The sequence below is a fragment of the Monodon monoceros genome, unplaced genomic scaffold (genome assembly GCF_005190385.1).
Source record: "Monodon monoceros isolate NGI ecotype Baffin Bay Population unplaced genomic scaffold, NGI_Narwhal_1 Super_Scaffold_22, whole genome shotgun sequence".
NCBI classification, from domain to species: domain Eukaryota; kingdom Metazoa; phylum Chordata; class Mammalia; order Artiodactyla; family Monodontidae; genus Monodon; species Monodon monoceros.
Window position 1 is genome coordinate 45,845,290 of NW_021703779.1, and position 15,879 is coordinate 45,861,168.

The window sequence follows — 15,879 nt, forward strand, 5'->3', positions numbered from 1 at the left end:
AAAAGGGAGGGAGCATGGAAGGAAGGAAGGAAAATTGAAAGAGAGAAAGAAAGGGGGGAGGACAGGGGGAGAGGGAGGGAGGGAGGGGAGGGAGCAAGGAAGGAAGGGAGGAAGGAAGGAAGGGAGGAAGTTTGGTTCACCTGAAGTCCCAACACCTGGCATAACCACAATTACATTTTGGGATATGTCCTTCCAGTTTTTTTCTTTTGTACATAGTATTTTGTGTCCCCTTTGTAGCTAAACAATACCTTGTGTGACACATGTGATATTTTGTAACACACTGTTCTGAACTTGTCAATTTATGTGTGTGCTTCTCCCCTTACACTGAGATTTTTGAGGACTAGGTCCAGGTGTTTCATCTTTACATCTCCAGTGCCCAGCATGGAGCTCCCTCAATGTTTGCTGAGTGAATACAAGACTCAGTGGATGGATGGTGAATGGGTCAGTGAGGCCCTAGTAGGGTGAAGGGTTCTGGAGCCAGTCTTCTCCTGTTCTAGTCTCACTATCCCTCCCTGGACACCACCTTTGAGTGCCATATTCCAATCCCTCCCTTGGTCCTCTCACACCCCCACCCCCACCCCCACTCCCGGCCAGAGCCATCTCGTCGGCACCTTCTTGTCCTGCAGGTCCGTGGAGAGTTCATAGCTGTCCGACAGGGCCTTGGAGCGCTTTATCTCCTCTTCTTCCTGCTTCCTCAGGGCAACACTGGCTGGCTGGAGGCGAGCCCGCTGAGCCCAGGGAAGGCCCACCCCAGCAGGGGGGCCCCCCATGTGGCTGCTGGTGGGGGGCAGCTGGCTCAGCCGGTAGGGGGGTTGGCTCCCGGGACTATCAACCGCTGTGCTCAGGTCACTGCCTGGGGCATCACCCTCCACACTGTGGGGATGAGATAAGATGAGCCAGGATGTGGGAACAGGAGACAGGCCTGCTGGGCCAGACTGAGTGGGTGGACCAGATCCTTTCCCACAATCCCATCCTCCCCAGCGTCCTCACAGATACAAGGACCCCAATACTTAAAGGCCAGAGGGGAGTCCTACCCCCCAAGTAGTCTCCTCACTGCCCTCACAGTCCTGTCCTCACCCCTTCAGCCCTGTCCCCTCACAGCTCCATCCTTTTAGACTCCTTTCCCTCCAGCCATGTCTTCTCACAGTCTTGTCTCCAGTCCTACTCTACTCTCACAGCCTGGTCCCCTCGTGGCCATGTCCCCTCACAGCCTTATCCTCAGACCAGTTTCATCCCACTCCTGTCCCCTCAAGTTCCTTTTTCTAATCATCTCAGCCCCTAACAGCTCCATCCCCAAACCCTTCCTCCCCTGAGGGACCAATTCCCTTGTATCTCCACCCCCCCAGACCTCTTCCCCTCACAGCTCTGTCCCCAAGAGGAGACAAGACGAGACATGCATCCCTCCCAGCCATATCCCCAGCACCATCCCCGATCAGCCCTGTCCCCAGGCCTGAGGCCCACTCCCACATCCTGCACATCTAGGCTCTCCCCTGCTCGCCCAGCCCTGCCCCCTACAGCCCTGCCTCTGCCCTCAGAGGCCTGGACTCCGGGCTTGGCCAGTTCCCAGGGTTCCCTGGCTGCCAGGACACGGGCTCAGTGACAGTGGGAGGCACCTCCCATCCAGCATCCTCACAGGTAAAGAGCTGCCCTGCGGGGCAACTTCCTTGTTCTCCTCATGGCCTCCTCTGTTCAGCTGGGGGAGGGGGACAAGGGTCTCAAGGCTGAAGGGTGGTAGGAGCTGGGCACTGGGTCTTGCCCGCCCTGGTTACCCGGAGCTGTTGTTCTGCCACACCTGCTCCCACGGTGCCATGGCAACCAGGCTGCCAGGGAACTCAGGTGGCGACAGAGCCCAGGCGCCCTGAGCTGGGCAGGCACGATGAGCAGCCGCAGAGACAGGAACACTGGAGGGGGGTTGGGAGGGGGCGACAGGCAGGGGGAGGCATGGAGGGGGTTGTGGGGAGAATAGATGTGGCTGAGGCCGGCAGGCACGGGGGTGAGGGGGCTCTTGGCTGGCGAAAGGGTTAAGGGGCCATTCCCCAGCCCCTACTTGCAGAGGCCCAGGGCGCAGAACCAGAGCGGGGGCAAGCTGGGGTGGGTGGAGGGGGGCTCCATACCGTTTCAGGAGCTTGAGCTACAACGGGCCTGCCAGCCTGGCAGAGAAGAGCACTTTGGTCTGGGGGCTGGGTGCGGTGGGTTACAGCGTTGGCGCTGGCTCTGTCCTGGTGGGGGCTCCTGCCCACTGCTCACCCTCTACCCTCCCAAGTGTTGATCTGCTACACTGTCAGGAGCAGGGCGGAAACAGACTGAGGGGCTACCCTGCCCAGATGCTCTCTCCTTCTGGTCCTCTGGGGCCTGTGAAGTCCCCCTTCAGGGGTCAGACCCAGCCCAGCGCCCCCCAGGCATCTAAGGTGCTCCTCTTCGCCCCTTCAGGACTGCAGGATCCTGCCCACCAGCCTCTCAAACCTCTCCCCTCCCAGCACATGGCTCCCAGTTTTGATCAACTGTCGTCTCCTTTGTTCACGAACCATCCATGGTTCCCACTGCCCACAAGAGATAGCCCAAGTTCCTTATTGTGGAATTTGAGGCTTCTCCAAGATACAGTAGCTAATGTTTAGTAAGGCACTGTTCTTACCACCTCACATTTAATAACTTGTTTACTCTTCAAAACAACCCTATGAGGTAGGTATTGTTATTCGTCTTCATTTTACACATAAAGAAACTGAGAGGTTAGTAATGTATCTGTGGTCACACAGCTATTAATGATAGAGCCAGGATTCAAATCCAGGCAGTCTGACTCCAGAGCTCACAGTCTTAAACATTAAGCCATACTGCAGGGTTGGCTGCCAGCCCCCCACCCCATGAACCCTTCCCTCCAGCCAGCCCAAATCCTGTTTCTCCCCAATACTCCTGTCCTTTCCACCTCCCAAGCTGCTCATACAGTACTTTCTACCTGCAATGCCATCCCTATCATCTTCTGCCATCTGCAATCTGAGAACCCCCCCACACCCTAGTGCCATCAAGATTCAGGTCATATGCCACCACTAAGAAGCCCTCTCGAAGCCCACCTCTAGCCAGAAATGATTGCTGATCCTGTTCAGGGCTCCCACACACAGCACATGTCTGTCCTTCTTTTTATGGAGCAGGTTAGCTTTGGCAAAGCGTGACAGCTATTTGTGTTCCTGACTCCCAGAATCCCAGCACAGGAAGAGAATTTGGTAATCTCTCCACTAGCACAGAGCACAAGGCCTGGAACAGAGTAGGTGCTCAATGAAAGCTTCTGTGGGGAGGAAGTCAGTGAATGAGCTCTGGCGGCTGCGGTAATATATCCTCTCACCTGAACTTTGACCTCAGCCTCCAGTCTCCTCTTCCCAATCCGTTCTCCATCCTGTGGCCAGAGAGAGCTTTCCAAAGTAGAAATCTGACCGTTTTGCTCCCCCACTAAAACCCTTCCATGGCTTCTCATAACTCATTCAACAAACAACAACTGAGCCCCTTCTACATGCCAGGCACAGTGCTAGGTGCTGGAAATACAATTGTGAGCAAGAGGTGTAAGATTTGTTCCCTCGTGGAAGTGACATTCTAGTGGGAGAAGAAGACTATAAATATATACTATCATTTCAGGTAGAGAGAAGTGCTAGGAAGGAAAATACAGCAGGGTGATTAAAGGTGCTGTTTTAGACGCGGTGGTCAGGGAAGGGCTTTTTGAATAAATGGCGTATAATCAGAGCCCTGATGGAAGTGAAGGAGTGAGCTGTGTGGTTATCTGACACAAGAGCAGTCAAGACAGAGGGTAGAGCCAGTGCAAAGGCCCTGAGATAGAACTGTGCTTGGCATGTTTGAGGAACAGCCAGGAGGCCAGTGAAGCTGGAGCAGAGTAAACGAGGGGAGAGTGATAGAAGATAAGATCAGAAAGGTAATTGGGGCAAAATTGTGAAGGGCATTGAGCCCACGAAAAAGACTTTGGCTTTTCCTCTGATTGAGATGAGCAGAGGAGGGGCGTGATCTATTTAGGTTTTACAGGAATAATCATCCATAGGATAACCTCCAGCTTCCTTACCATAGCTGAGGATGGTTCTCCTGACCGGACCTCTGCCTCATATACCTTCTGCCCCTTTACCCCAACCTGGCTACCTCCTGCTCACCCTTCAACATTTAGCTCCGGTGTTCCCTTCCATGCCTGCCTGAGCCCTTCACACAGGATTGCTTACAGGCCCCTCCTCTGTGCTGCCATAGGACCCTAGAGTCACCTCTATCCCTAGGGCAAAGGCATTAATTAGCTCATTGAAGCCTTACAATTTACTGAGGCAGGCACCATTAGCCCCATTTTATAGATGAGGACACTGAGGCAAGAGGTGATGTAAACTTGCTCAAGGTAACACAGCTATTAAGTGAGAAAGTCAGGATGCAAACCCAGGGCCTAGGCTGTCTTCTCATGACATGACATCTTGTTGCCTATCCCCACTTCTAGCCCCTTGCGGCCCCTGGCCCTCTACCCTTTGGCAGTTCTCCTCTCCCTTCTGTTTTGGTTGCAAAGGTAATAGTGGCAGGGAGGTCAGGCTGTCAACACAGCCCCCCAAAAAGGACAGAGCTGGAGGGCATCATACACACTGCTAAAGAAATGGGACCTGGGGACGTGGGATCCCTTAACTCAGAACTCCCAAACACTCAGCGCACTTACAGCGCACCTTCCCTGCGTCAGGCACTTTCTGCACATTATTTTAACTTCGTGGCAAATGCTGATCACATGGAAAAATCTCTCTTCTCTTTCTTACATCTCACAATAGACTCATTCATTCTCTCTCTCTCTCTCTCTCTCTCTCTCTCTCACACACACACACACATACACACACACACACACACACATACACACACACACACACACAAACACACACACAGAGAACATGTTGTGCAATAAGAAGCTGGGCAGACCTAGGTTCAGGTCCTGACAGCCATTTATCCGCTGTGTGAGCCTGGGTGTGTCCCTTTACCTCTATGCACCTCAGTTTCTCATCCGCGTGGAGCTCAAAATGCAATTCCCTCTTTGGATTCCTGCACTTCAGAAAGGGCCTGGGAGATCTACCTCTCTGGGACTCCTCCCAGCCGGGAACAGGAGCAAAGAAAACACACACACGCGCACACGTGCACCCATGTGTGCTGTCTGCTGGGCTATTCTGTGAGGGAAACTGGGGAGCATCCTCTGCAGCGGGGGGAATAAATCACGTTACACAACTAACCACAGTATAAAGCTGAAAGTTCTCAGGGCTGGGGAACAGAGGAAGTGCTAGGAGAGCTCAGGAGAGATTCCTCCTGCTGCGGGGTGGGGCAGGGGTGCTGAGTGGAATAAAAATAAACTCGCACTTACAGCGCACCTTCCCTGTGTCAGGCATTTTCTGCACATTATTTTAACTGCATGGCAAATGTGAAGGAAGAATTAGGATTCCGATTTTGCAGGTGAGGAGAAGGCTCTGAGGGGGAAAGTGATGCCAAAGGTCTCAGGACTAGCAAGTGGCAGAACAGGGATTCAAAGCCCAGAGCCTGTGCTAGTTCCCCTGCTGCCTCGAAGTGGTGGCAGTGGTGGGGTGGGGGAGCTACTGAATAGGGCCTTTCCTAGGAGGAGTTGGTAGAGAGAAGGAGTGAGGGACCTTGTGAGCCAAGGCATTACGATGGGGAGAAGCGGGGCAGAACGGGCAGTAGGGATTTGGGGTGGCCTGCCCTTGGCGGGGGCACTGACCCACTCTGGCTGCTGCTATTAATGGGAGGTATCTCTCTCTCCTTCCCTTTATTGGCACTGACCGGAGCCAGGCAGCCAGCAGGGGATGGGATCAGGATGCAGTTGCCATGGAAATGAATGGGGGCTGTTGCTATGGATACCATAAGATGAGGGCAAGAGGAAGCTAGGGATGCTGAGGACTATCCCCATGACAACTTGGGCTGAAAGCGGGGTGGGGGGGACCGGAAGTGAGAGACAAGAAAACAAGACAAGGAGGTCAGCACACCTAGATGAGGCCAGGGGCATTGGGCTCTGGAGGAAGACTGGGCAAGGAGACCAGACCCAGCGGGGGGTGGGGGCAGAGGGGCAGAGGGACTCCAGTCACCTCCCTCTCCCCCGACAGCTTTTCGACAAGCTGTTTCTGCTGTCCAATCCCAGCGCCACAAAGACTCCAAACCTGAGGCCAGCCCGGCTTGGCACAGGGACTGGCAGGGGAAGAGGAAGCCATCGGAGGGGCTGATTGGGTACCCAGCGGGCAAACATAGGCTTGGGAGCACACAGATCAGGGTTTCAATCCTGGCTCTGCTTCCTTTGCAGCCCTAAATATAGTAGTTGTCATTTACTGAGGACCTACCTTTAGCTAGGCCCAGCAACTCTGCAAGGTCTGGGTTGTTCCCCTTGAAGGGGATAACACAGATGAAGAAACTGAGGTACAGAGAGATGAAGTAATTTGCCTAAAGTCTCAATGCTCAGCAGTGGTGGTGCCAGGAGTCGAATCATCGCTCATGCCTGTACCCACCAGCCCAGCACTGAGCAGTCCCCCTGAGGCAGAGTCCTTGCATTCTCCAGCTCCCTGTGCCTTCCCACAGTGGCACACAGAGGGCCAGATGCTGAGTAAATATTTGTGGAGTGTGTGAGTGACAAAGCGATCCAGGAGGAAGCAGGAAAGACTGAGGTTAGATGGAAGAAGTGCCTGACTTTGAGAGCAATGACTCACTGGTTTGGCTGGCCAAGCGTAGAAGATCCACAGAACTGGGATGGACTTTTCGAACCATCTAATTCCAGAGATTCAAATTAAGGCTCAAAAAGTCTAAGTGACTTGCTTGCTCAGGGTCACACAGGACGAGAACCCCAATCCCCTATCTTCCAGGCCAGCGTAACTTTTTAGCTGAATCCGTCCAGTCCCCACCCCCGCCCCCCCCCCCCCTTAAGCTCCTCGATGTTGGTGGCAGCAGGCTCCTTGAACTTTCTAGGCAAGGTAAGCTGATCCACAGCACCACGCCTGTGCCCAGGCTCTTACTTTCTTCTGCCCAGGATTTCCTCCCTCTCCCCTCTACCTGCAGCCTTTGTCGGTCTGGCTGAGCTTTTCTGAATCTTGTGGCGCCCTGAGCCAGCCAGCCCTCCTGGGAAGTTGGTTCTGACTCACTCCCAGCCCCCACAGAACCTGACAGGGTCAGTTATCCCCCCTCTATGTTTTGTGCACACTCATGTCACAGGCCGTCCTTATCACCGGCTAACTTGAGATTCTCTCTTGAAGTGTCCATTCCCTACACTACTCCCGTTTCCAATGGGCAGTGGCCTGGTATAATTCACCTCTGTGGACCTCCCTATGCCCAGGCCAGGGCCCAGCAGCCACCTTGGTCCCCTAAGACCACAGGTGGCAGTCATGTGTGTCTGTGTGACCATCCTGTCTGACAACTGTCACCCTAAAAGCCACAGCACCACAGGCTCAAAAGCCACTGACACACATTCTTGTGATTATCTCCACCGGGGCACATGCAGAGAGACTGCCAGGCACAGAAAGTTGCCACCTCACACAATCAACCTCACACACTCAGAATCCCTCACGCCCAGCCTCACACAATCACATTCCCTCAGATACACAACAGTGCACAGCCTCTCACTCTTCTCTCACCTGCCAGCCTCACGCACACCTGTGCACAGGCACACACGTTTCCCTCACAACAGATAGAAACCTTCCCCTTTCCCATAGCACAGGCCCTCAGCCAATTCAGTTGCCTACACAGGAGTCTACACCCCCATGGCTCCCACAACGGCTATCTGACCTTTAGTTGAGCCCTGTGCCCCCTAACTTCTTTCTATCTCCAATCAAATGAAGGGTAGAATGGTCTCCCCCTCCACAGCCACAGGTCACCTAGACTCACACGCCCAGCTTGAACCGAGCAATGTATGTATCATTCCCCAACACAACCCCTGGGGCTTTCCACCAGGTTTTGGTCCATGCTGTCTCTGATTCCTTAATGCCTCACCTCTCAAACCATCTATCCAAATCCTTCCCGGCCGTCTACTCTTGCCCCTGTTCCTCCAGCAATCCTTGGACACCACCACCCCCAGCTCATCTTGACATCTCCCTACTCTTTGGGCCAGGAACATATTTTGCTCATTACTGAAGCCATATCTGCTCAATCACTTCTGCCCTTCACACCCTGCCTACTTCCCCAAAGGAATTCTTATCTCCCCTGAGAGATGGAGAACTTATGGAGAACACAGCCACTGTCTTACTTTCGGTCCCTCACTGTATTTAGCTTGAAACCTTGTACACAGTAGGTGTTTGAGCAATGCCTTCTGGAAGAGTAAAAATAAAGGAGAGAGGAAGAGAGAGGGAGGGAAGAAGGGAGGGGAGAAATAAATGAGAATTTGAATGAGTGAGTAGCTGAGTTGAGTGCCTAAGTGAGTCAAGCAACGAGTGAAGAGTGAGGCGAGCCTCTGGAAAACTACCAGGGCATGTGATGGGGATGCTGAAGGGAGGGGGGAAACAAAGGAGAGGAGGGACTCTCACCTGGGCCTTAATCAAAACAAGAGCCGCCAATCAGTACACACTTGGCAACTGTGCACTAGACCCTATGCTGAGCTCCTTGTGCTTTTTCTTGCTAATCTTCATGACAACGCAGAGAGGTAGATCTATTCTCACTGTACTTGGGAAGAAAATGAAGCTCAAGGAGAAGAAAATACTTGTTCAAGGTTATACAGAGAGTAAGTGGCAGAACCATAAGGTAAACTCAGATTTGTCTAATGAAAAAAAAAAAAAAGGCTCAGAAAGGGAAAGCAGGGGTATGAGCCCACCTGGGAGTCTCCTGGCTTTGCTCCTAACACAGACTCATCATGGAAGGTGTGGGTTCTACAGCGCATAGAGGACACCTTCTGCCTTCCTGCCAACAGCCTCTGGGGATTCTTAGAACTAGCTTTTGGCACGTGCAGGAAATACTTAGGGTTATTGCATCTGGGGGCAGTGGCTTTCCCTCAGACTCAGAGATCCCTAAAGCTGTAGAATCAGAACCTTGAAAGTACAGAATCAAGGACTATTAATATCACAGAATGTTAAAATCACACCATCAGAATTTGTTCTAAATGGTAGAATCATGAAATCTTAAAACCACAGTATTGTAGAATCCCCAAATCACAGCATCATAGAAAGAGAAACCACAGAATTGGATGGAATGTGTCACTGAATTATCCTCTCTTAAAGTCATGCAATCATAGTTTCTTAAAATTGTACCATCTCAGATTCACAGAATGTCAGAGCTGGAGGAGCCCTTGGAGATCCTCTGGTCCAGCCTCCCTCCTCCTTTTACACATGGGGAAACTGGGTAGCAGGGAGGCCAAGCAACGTGTCCAAGTTGACCAGCTCGCACCACCTCAGGCTGAAGAAGGCGCTAGGCTTGCACATGGTGAGAGCGCCACATCATTCATTCATTTATTGAGTGCCTTGTGGGTGTTGACAATAAAATCAAACCCTACTCTCTCTCCCAGCCCCTGTTCCCAGCCCTGGATAGGAAAGAAGGTAAGACCCTGGTGGGGATGGGGAGAGGGAAGTGGGGTGGGGTGGAACATACATCAGACAGAGAGAAGAGATCAGCTTTTATTGATGGAAATTCTTTTGTACACAGCGACACGCACTCTGAAAGGCCTTTTCCTCCTGATCATATTTACAGAGCGCTATGGGAGTGGCAGGAGGCACGGGACAAGGCCTCCAAGCAGTAGAAGAGATGGCAGCAATGGCCACAGCGAGGGAATGAGCAGGCTGGGTCCCGACCCCATCTGGTCCTCTAAGCCCTAGGCACCCTGCATCTCTGTTTGTGCTCACAGAGGACAGAGGTAGGTCCTTGGGATGTCATTTGGAGACCTCTCCAGGAGTGGCAGGCTCCAGGGTGCCTGGGAAGTGGGGTGCGGGTATGGGAGGGTCCAGGTTTCAAGCTCCAAGCTCCAAGCTCTGCCGCTCCCACATTTTAGTCAGACCTAGGGCTCCAGCCTTTATAATTTGGGGGCTGGGGTCCAGGGGAGACAGCAGTGAGGGTGGGAATTCCAAGAAGGGGGTGGGTGAGGACGGGGCACTATGCCTGCCCATCTGGTTCCTGAAGCAGGGACGGGGTCCCATGGGGGATTGAGGGGGCAGGGGGCAGGGGGCTGGTTAAGGCTTTTGCTTCTGCATAGAAAATGACCCTTGTCCTCTCAGTTACCGAGAGGAGGGACTACTGCACTCGGAGGCCGGACAGCAGAACTGATGAGCGTCTTCCTCTTCCTCTTCCTCAGTCTCCTCCTCCTCCTCCTCTTCCCTGGGGCCAGGAAGGGCAGGGTAGAGGCCACAGGCGGCGGGTGACAGAGAGAGGCAGAGGCATTAGTTTGCAGAGCAAGGGAGACACAAGAAGGGCTGGAACCAGGGAGGTAGGGCTAGGATGGGGGTTGGAATGGGGAGGCCAGTGTGACCAATGGGGCCACATCCATCTGAGTCTCCAAGGAGCCTGTTGCTGGTCCCCCTCCTGGAACGGCCCTCCCCCACACTCAGGCTGGGCTCAGGCTTAAGGTTACACCCAGAGTATGTAAACTCCCTTTCTGACCTGACAGGTGCCCAACCTTAATTTTAACATAAATAGTAGCAACCAGCTCTCTGCTGGCACTTTGCATGCGTCATCTCATTTAACCCCTGCAACAACTGTGCAACATTTTAAAGATGAGGGAATTCAAGCTCAGAGAGGTTAGATATCTGCCCAAGGTCACACAGCTGGGTGAGCGGTAGTCAGGATTTAAACCTGGAAGTTCTTGGAGCTCCAAGTCTCAGACTCTTCCCAGCAGGTCCTTAGGGTGAACTTGGTACTATCTCTAGAAATCCACTGTGCCCTTGAAGGACAAAGATTTGTATTTCCTGAAGGCTTCAGCGTCGGGAATGTAGGAGATGCTTAGAAATGGTGCGTGGAAAGTCCACAGCTTTGGAAGCAAACAGACCTGGGTTCCAAGGCCAGCTCTACAAGTGCTTCTAGGCTGCGGCCCCAGGCATGTTAATGCCCCTCTTAGAGCTTCAGTTTCCTCATCTGTAAAAATGAGGCTTATGATGCCAACCCCACAGAATTGTTCAAAGGACTGGAATACATGTCAAATGCCTGGCAAACAAGAGTGATGGGAACATGGTGGTGGTTATTGTTAACTGCTCATGAACTGAACCTAATTACCAAGGTGGCCGTTTGCACCCACACAGAAGCGCCACAGCGGCGGGGAGGAAACATTGCAGGAACAAGCACCTGTTCCTCGGGTCCTGCGGAGCAGTACCGGGGCCAGTCTGCATGTGGCAGTCACTGGAGCTGGACTACATTTTCATGGGGTGGATGGACAGGCAGGAGGGCTGGGGCGGGACCAGGTGTCTTGGGAGTGAAAAGGCTGATCTTCTAGGGATTTCCAAAGAAACAGTCTCAGCCCACTCCCAGACCCCCTTGGCTCAGGAGATGTAGGAAATATGGAATCCAGGATGCTGGAGGATTGGGAAGACATGGGAAGGAAAGAGAAGGCAAGGGAAGGCACTGCTGTCCATCTGACAGACAATCGTGTGCAGGGGTGCGCACGCGGGGACACACACACACACACACACACACACACACACACACACCCTCCTCATACTCAGAGCTCCCTCTGACACATTGTTCCACAGAGTCACTGAGTCAGCAAAACCACATGAACCAGTGCTCAAGTCCTGGGCAAGTAGCTCCTCCTTTCAGAGTCTCCCATTCCTCATCTATAAAAGGAGAAGGGAACTCCACACCTCTCAAGGCTGTCATGAGGAACAAATGATCTTCCAGTCCCCCTGCTCACTCCCCTCCTATCCAGGCCAGGCCCCTGCTACCCTTCACCCTGACACTGCAGTCACCTCCTGATTTCTTCTCCCTACTCTTTTGGACCACATTAGCCTTCCTAAAGCCCACCTTTGAGTGTGAATCTCTTCTGCTCAGACACCCACCTTGGCTCCCCTTAGCTTCCTGGATAAAGTTCAGATTCCTCTACTTGGCATTCAAGGCTCCCCCACCATATGGCCTCACCTGGCCTTTCCTGTCAGGTGGAAAAAGCCCAGGCTTTAGAGTCAGACAGACCTGGGTTTAAATATCAGCCCCACCACCTACTAGCTGGGTGACCTTTAGTCCATTTCTTCACCTCTCTAGGACTTATTTTCCTTATCTGCAAAATGAGGAAATACCTATTCTGCAGGATGTGGTGGGGATTAAATGAATTCAAGTATGTAAGGCACCTGCCACAGGGTAGGTTTGGTGCCTCATACATGGTAACTATTACTGTTACTGTCAGCATCAGTGCCATCAACGTTATACCGCCCAGCCTTCATCAAACTAGCTTGTTCGTTATTACATCAGCACGTCCAGCCTTTTCACGCCTCTATGCCTTTGCTGACTCTGTTTCTTCCTTCTGCACAGAGCTTTGCCTGTTGAAATCCTGTCTGAACTTCACAACCCAGCTCAAATGCTGCTTCCTGCAGGAAGTCCTCCCTGACTTCCAACCAGAAGTATTCTTTGCTTCCTCCTAGCTCCAGCATCCGTGCTCTTTGTCAGGGATCTCCATGTGTTGCTTTGAACTTTTCTGAAGCATTTCTTTCACTAATCCCCTCAACGCCCTTGAATTCCCCTGACCACCACTATCTCTGCTTTCCTTCCCTGTGAGAAAAAGAGGGCCCCTATACTATTTAAGGCCAGTCCCTACACCCAGGCTCTGGAGCCCACCCCTGCTACCACCTCCATAACAATCATCCCCTCTCGCTCCAGTATTTCAACCTCTCCCTCTCTGTTGCCTCCTTCCTACCAACATTTATAGAAGCTCAAGTCTCTCCCATCTGGGAATAAAAACCCTCGATCTGCCCCCACATCTCCCTCTAGCAATCAGTGTCCCTCTCTCCTCTTCACAGCTAAGCTTCTTGAGAAATTCGTCTACACTGGCCATCTCCACTTCAGTACCTCCCACGGGCTCTTCAACCCACTGCAATCTGCCTCGTGCGCCCACCAAGCCACAGAAACTCTTCTTAGTAAGGTCGCCCAGGACCTCCCACTGGTTAAAGCCAATAGACTCTCTCCCACCCTCATCTTACTTCCCCCAGCTGTAACATTTGCCACTCTTAACAAGCCCCCCTGTGCGCAGACGGCTCTTTCCTTCCTCTGCTTCCATGAGCCCACTCCCTGCTGGTTTTCCTCCTACTTCTCAGACCACCCCCAGCTCCTCTTCCTTTCTCCATTCCTTATGTGTTAGTACCTCTTCCCCAGTTCTGCTCTGGTCCTCTTCTCTTTCATTCCACACTCTCTGTCAGTGATCTCATTCCATTCCATAACTTCAGGTATGGCTGATGACCCCACATCTCTCTCTCTAGCATGGATCTCTCTCCTGGGTCCCAGACCCATCAAGCCTAATTAATGCTTGCTGGAAGCTCCACCAAGATGGCCCTTAGGGCCTTCAGAGTTCACAGGGACCTCTAATGCAGCATCTTACCGCTGCAAACCTGTCCTCCTGCATTTCCCACCCTCGTGAAAGGCACCACCACCCAGTGGCCCAAGCCCAAAACACACCTGGAAGTCACCCTAGGTTCTTCCTGTTCCCTTACCAAGTCAGCCACTGAATCCTGCTGATTCTACCCCCTAAATAGCTCTAAAAGACTACACATGATCTGGCCTCTGCTAACTCATCATCTACTTCCCTTGCCCCTCGCTCACTCTTTCTCCAGTCGTACTGGTCTCCCTGCCGTCCCTCAAACATAACAAGCACATTCTTGCCTCAGGGCCTTTGCACTCGCTGGAACATCATCCCCCAGATAGGTGTGGCACCAGACACATTCTATATATTTAGTTGCTTATTTATTTAGTATCTGTCTCACCCACCGTAAGATCCATCAGGACAGGCATCTGTTTTGCTCAGTGCTATATCCTTAATGCCCAGCACAGTGTCTAGCACTCGATAAATATTTGTTGAATGAATGAATCCATTGCCAGGCCTGAACACGGGCAACTCACCGTGACCACCCTCAGTCATCTCCACCCCCCACTTCCACCCCCATTATCTACTCAGTCTCTCTGACTCCAGCTCTCTCTTCTACCCCATCACCTCTCAAATCCACCTCCTCTGCTCCATCCCCACAGCCACTACCTCAGCTTACCTCTCTTGGATTACTGCAAAAGCCTCCTCCCTAGTCTCCCTTCCTTCTAAAACGCTAACTTGATCATGTTACTTTCCCTCCTCAAGAACTGCTCATGGCTCTCCAGCTGCCTACCACGAGAAAGGACCCTGGGCTCCCCAGACAGCTGTTTGAGGCGTGTCTAACCTCCGCATCAGTGTTCAGCCTTACCATTTCTCACCTCCAGGCCTCTGTGTTCACTCTCAGAGCATCCTCTCCCATCTCTACCACTCAAAATCTTTACAGACCCTGGATGACTGGCTCAAACACGACTTTCTTCAGGAAAATACCTGACTCACAAACCAGAAGTAATTCCTCCCCCAAATACATAGAGAAATAAGTGTCTCCAGTGTCACTCAGAATCTCCGAGAATCAGGAGTAGGATGGAAGTTAGTAATTATATCTGAGACCACGGACTTTGGGTGCTGGGCGAGCCTTAATAGAGGTTCCCTTCTCCTCCTGCACTATTACCCTGGACTCATGTCCCTCTGGCCCTCTGCTAACACTGATCCATCCTTGCCTCCTCCCTTTCTCTCACCTGCTGTTGGGTCTATCTCTCAAAGAATTTAGATTCCATAATTTGAAATTAAAATGGTTCTTTGCGAATGGTGCCCACGGGAGTAGTGCAACATAGTAGCCCTGCTCCAAGCCACTTCTTCTATGCCAATATCCCAGTGTAGGCCTTCCAGCTGGCCTCCATGCATACGATCCATTTTTCATACCGATTGCTAATGTGATATGTCTAAAACACAAATTTTACCAAATTTCTCTCCTATTTAGAATCCATTCACATGATACTTCATCACCAGCAACATTGGTTCTTAACCTTTTTTGGAGGAACCCAAAACCCTTTAGGCATTTAATGAAAGCCACAAACCACCTCCCCAACAGAAAATGCACACAACTAGACACACACAACATTTTTCATTCAATTTCAGGAGGTTCATGGGCCACCTGAAGCCATTTGGGACCCATGCAACCCAGGCTCGTAACAAACCTCTGGCTCTTCCCAACAACATCCAGGTTCTTTTGCATATGCTGTTCCTTCTGCCTGGAACATTCTGCCATACTTCACCCTTCTGCCCCTGACTGCCTCCGACTCATCCTCTAAGACTCAGCTCTTAGGCTGAGTTGGCCTGCACCAGCCCTAGGTGGGGCCAGGTCTCTTCCACTGGGCTTCCACAGCAGCCCCCCACCCTGTGCTCTCCTCTGTCATAGCCCTCCTCAGTCTCCCCAGCTGACTGGGAATTTGTGGAAGGCAAGAACCATTACCCAGCATAGGCCCTGCCATAGCAGAACTCCCTAAGTGTCTACTGAAACAAACACTAATAACAGCTACCCTGTTTTGAGTGCTCATTATGTGCCAGGCACTCAACAACATGAATACTATTTATGATCTCTTCTACTCCTCAATAAATAAACCCCATGATGTTGGTATTCTTTTTAACAGATAAGGAACTAGGCTCAGAGATGTGAAGTGAGTTGTTTAAGGTCACCCAGTTAGTGAGTGACAGAGGTGGGATTGAATTGAGACATGTTGACATCAATGCAAGTATTGGTCCACCATGCTTCCCTGCCCTGCACTGTGAGAATAGGAGATGGTATCAGTAGCAGAATAGGACCAAGAACCAGGGCCAGAATGCCCTCTGGGCTCCATTTCCCAGGGCCGCCTACTCTTATTTTCCCTCCTGTGTCACCTTCGTGTCAACACCAGGGACCT

General features: G+C 52.0%; 1 protein-coding gene across 4 annotated transcripts in view; it reads right to left on the minus strand.

Annotated features, from left to right (window-relative positions):
- Positions 1–15,879, minus strand: part of IQSEC2 (IQ motif and Sec7 domain 2) — a 41,929-nt gene that overhangs the window by 19,221 nt on the left and 6,829 nt on the right. For 3 of the 4 annotated variants that reach the window (XM_029241030.1, XM_029241033.1, XM_029241031.1), the window contains one exon: positions 612–873. In XM_029241030.1, coding sequence (XP_029096863.1) covers positions 612–873 — 262 coding nt within the window. Of the gene's footprint in view, positions 1–611; positions 874–9,572; positions 10,285–15,879 lie in introns of those variants that run through there. The other variant, XM_029241032.1, reaches the window with a different exon arrangement.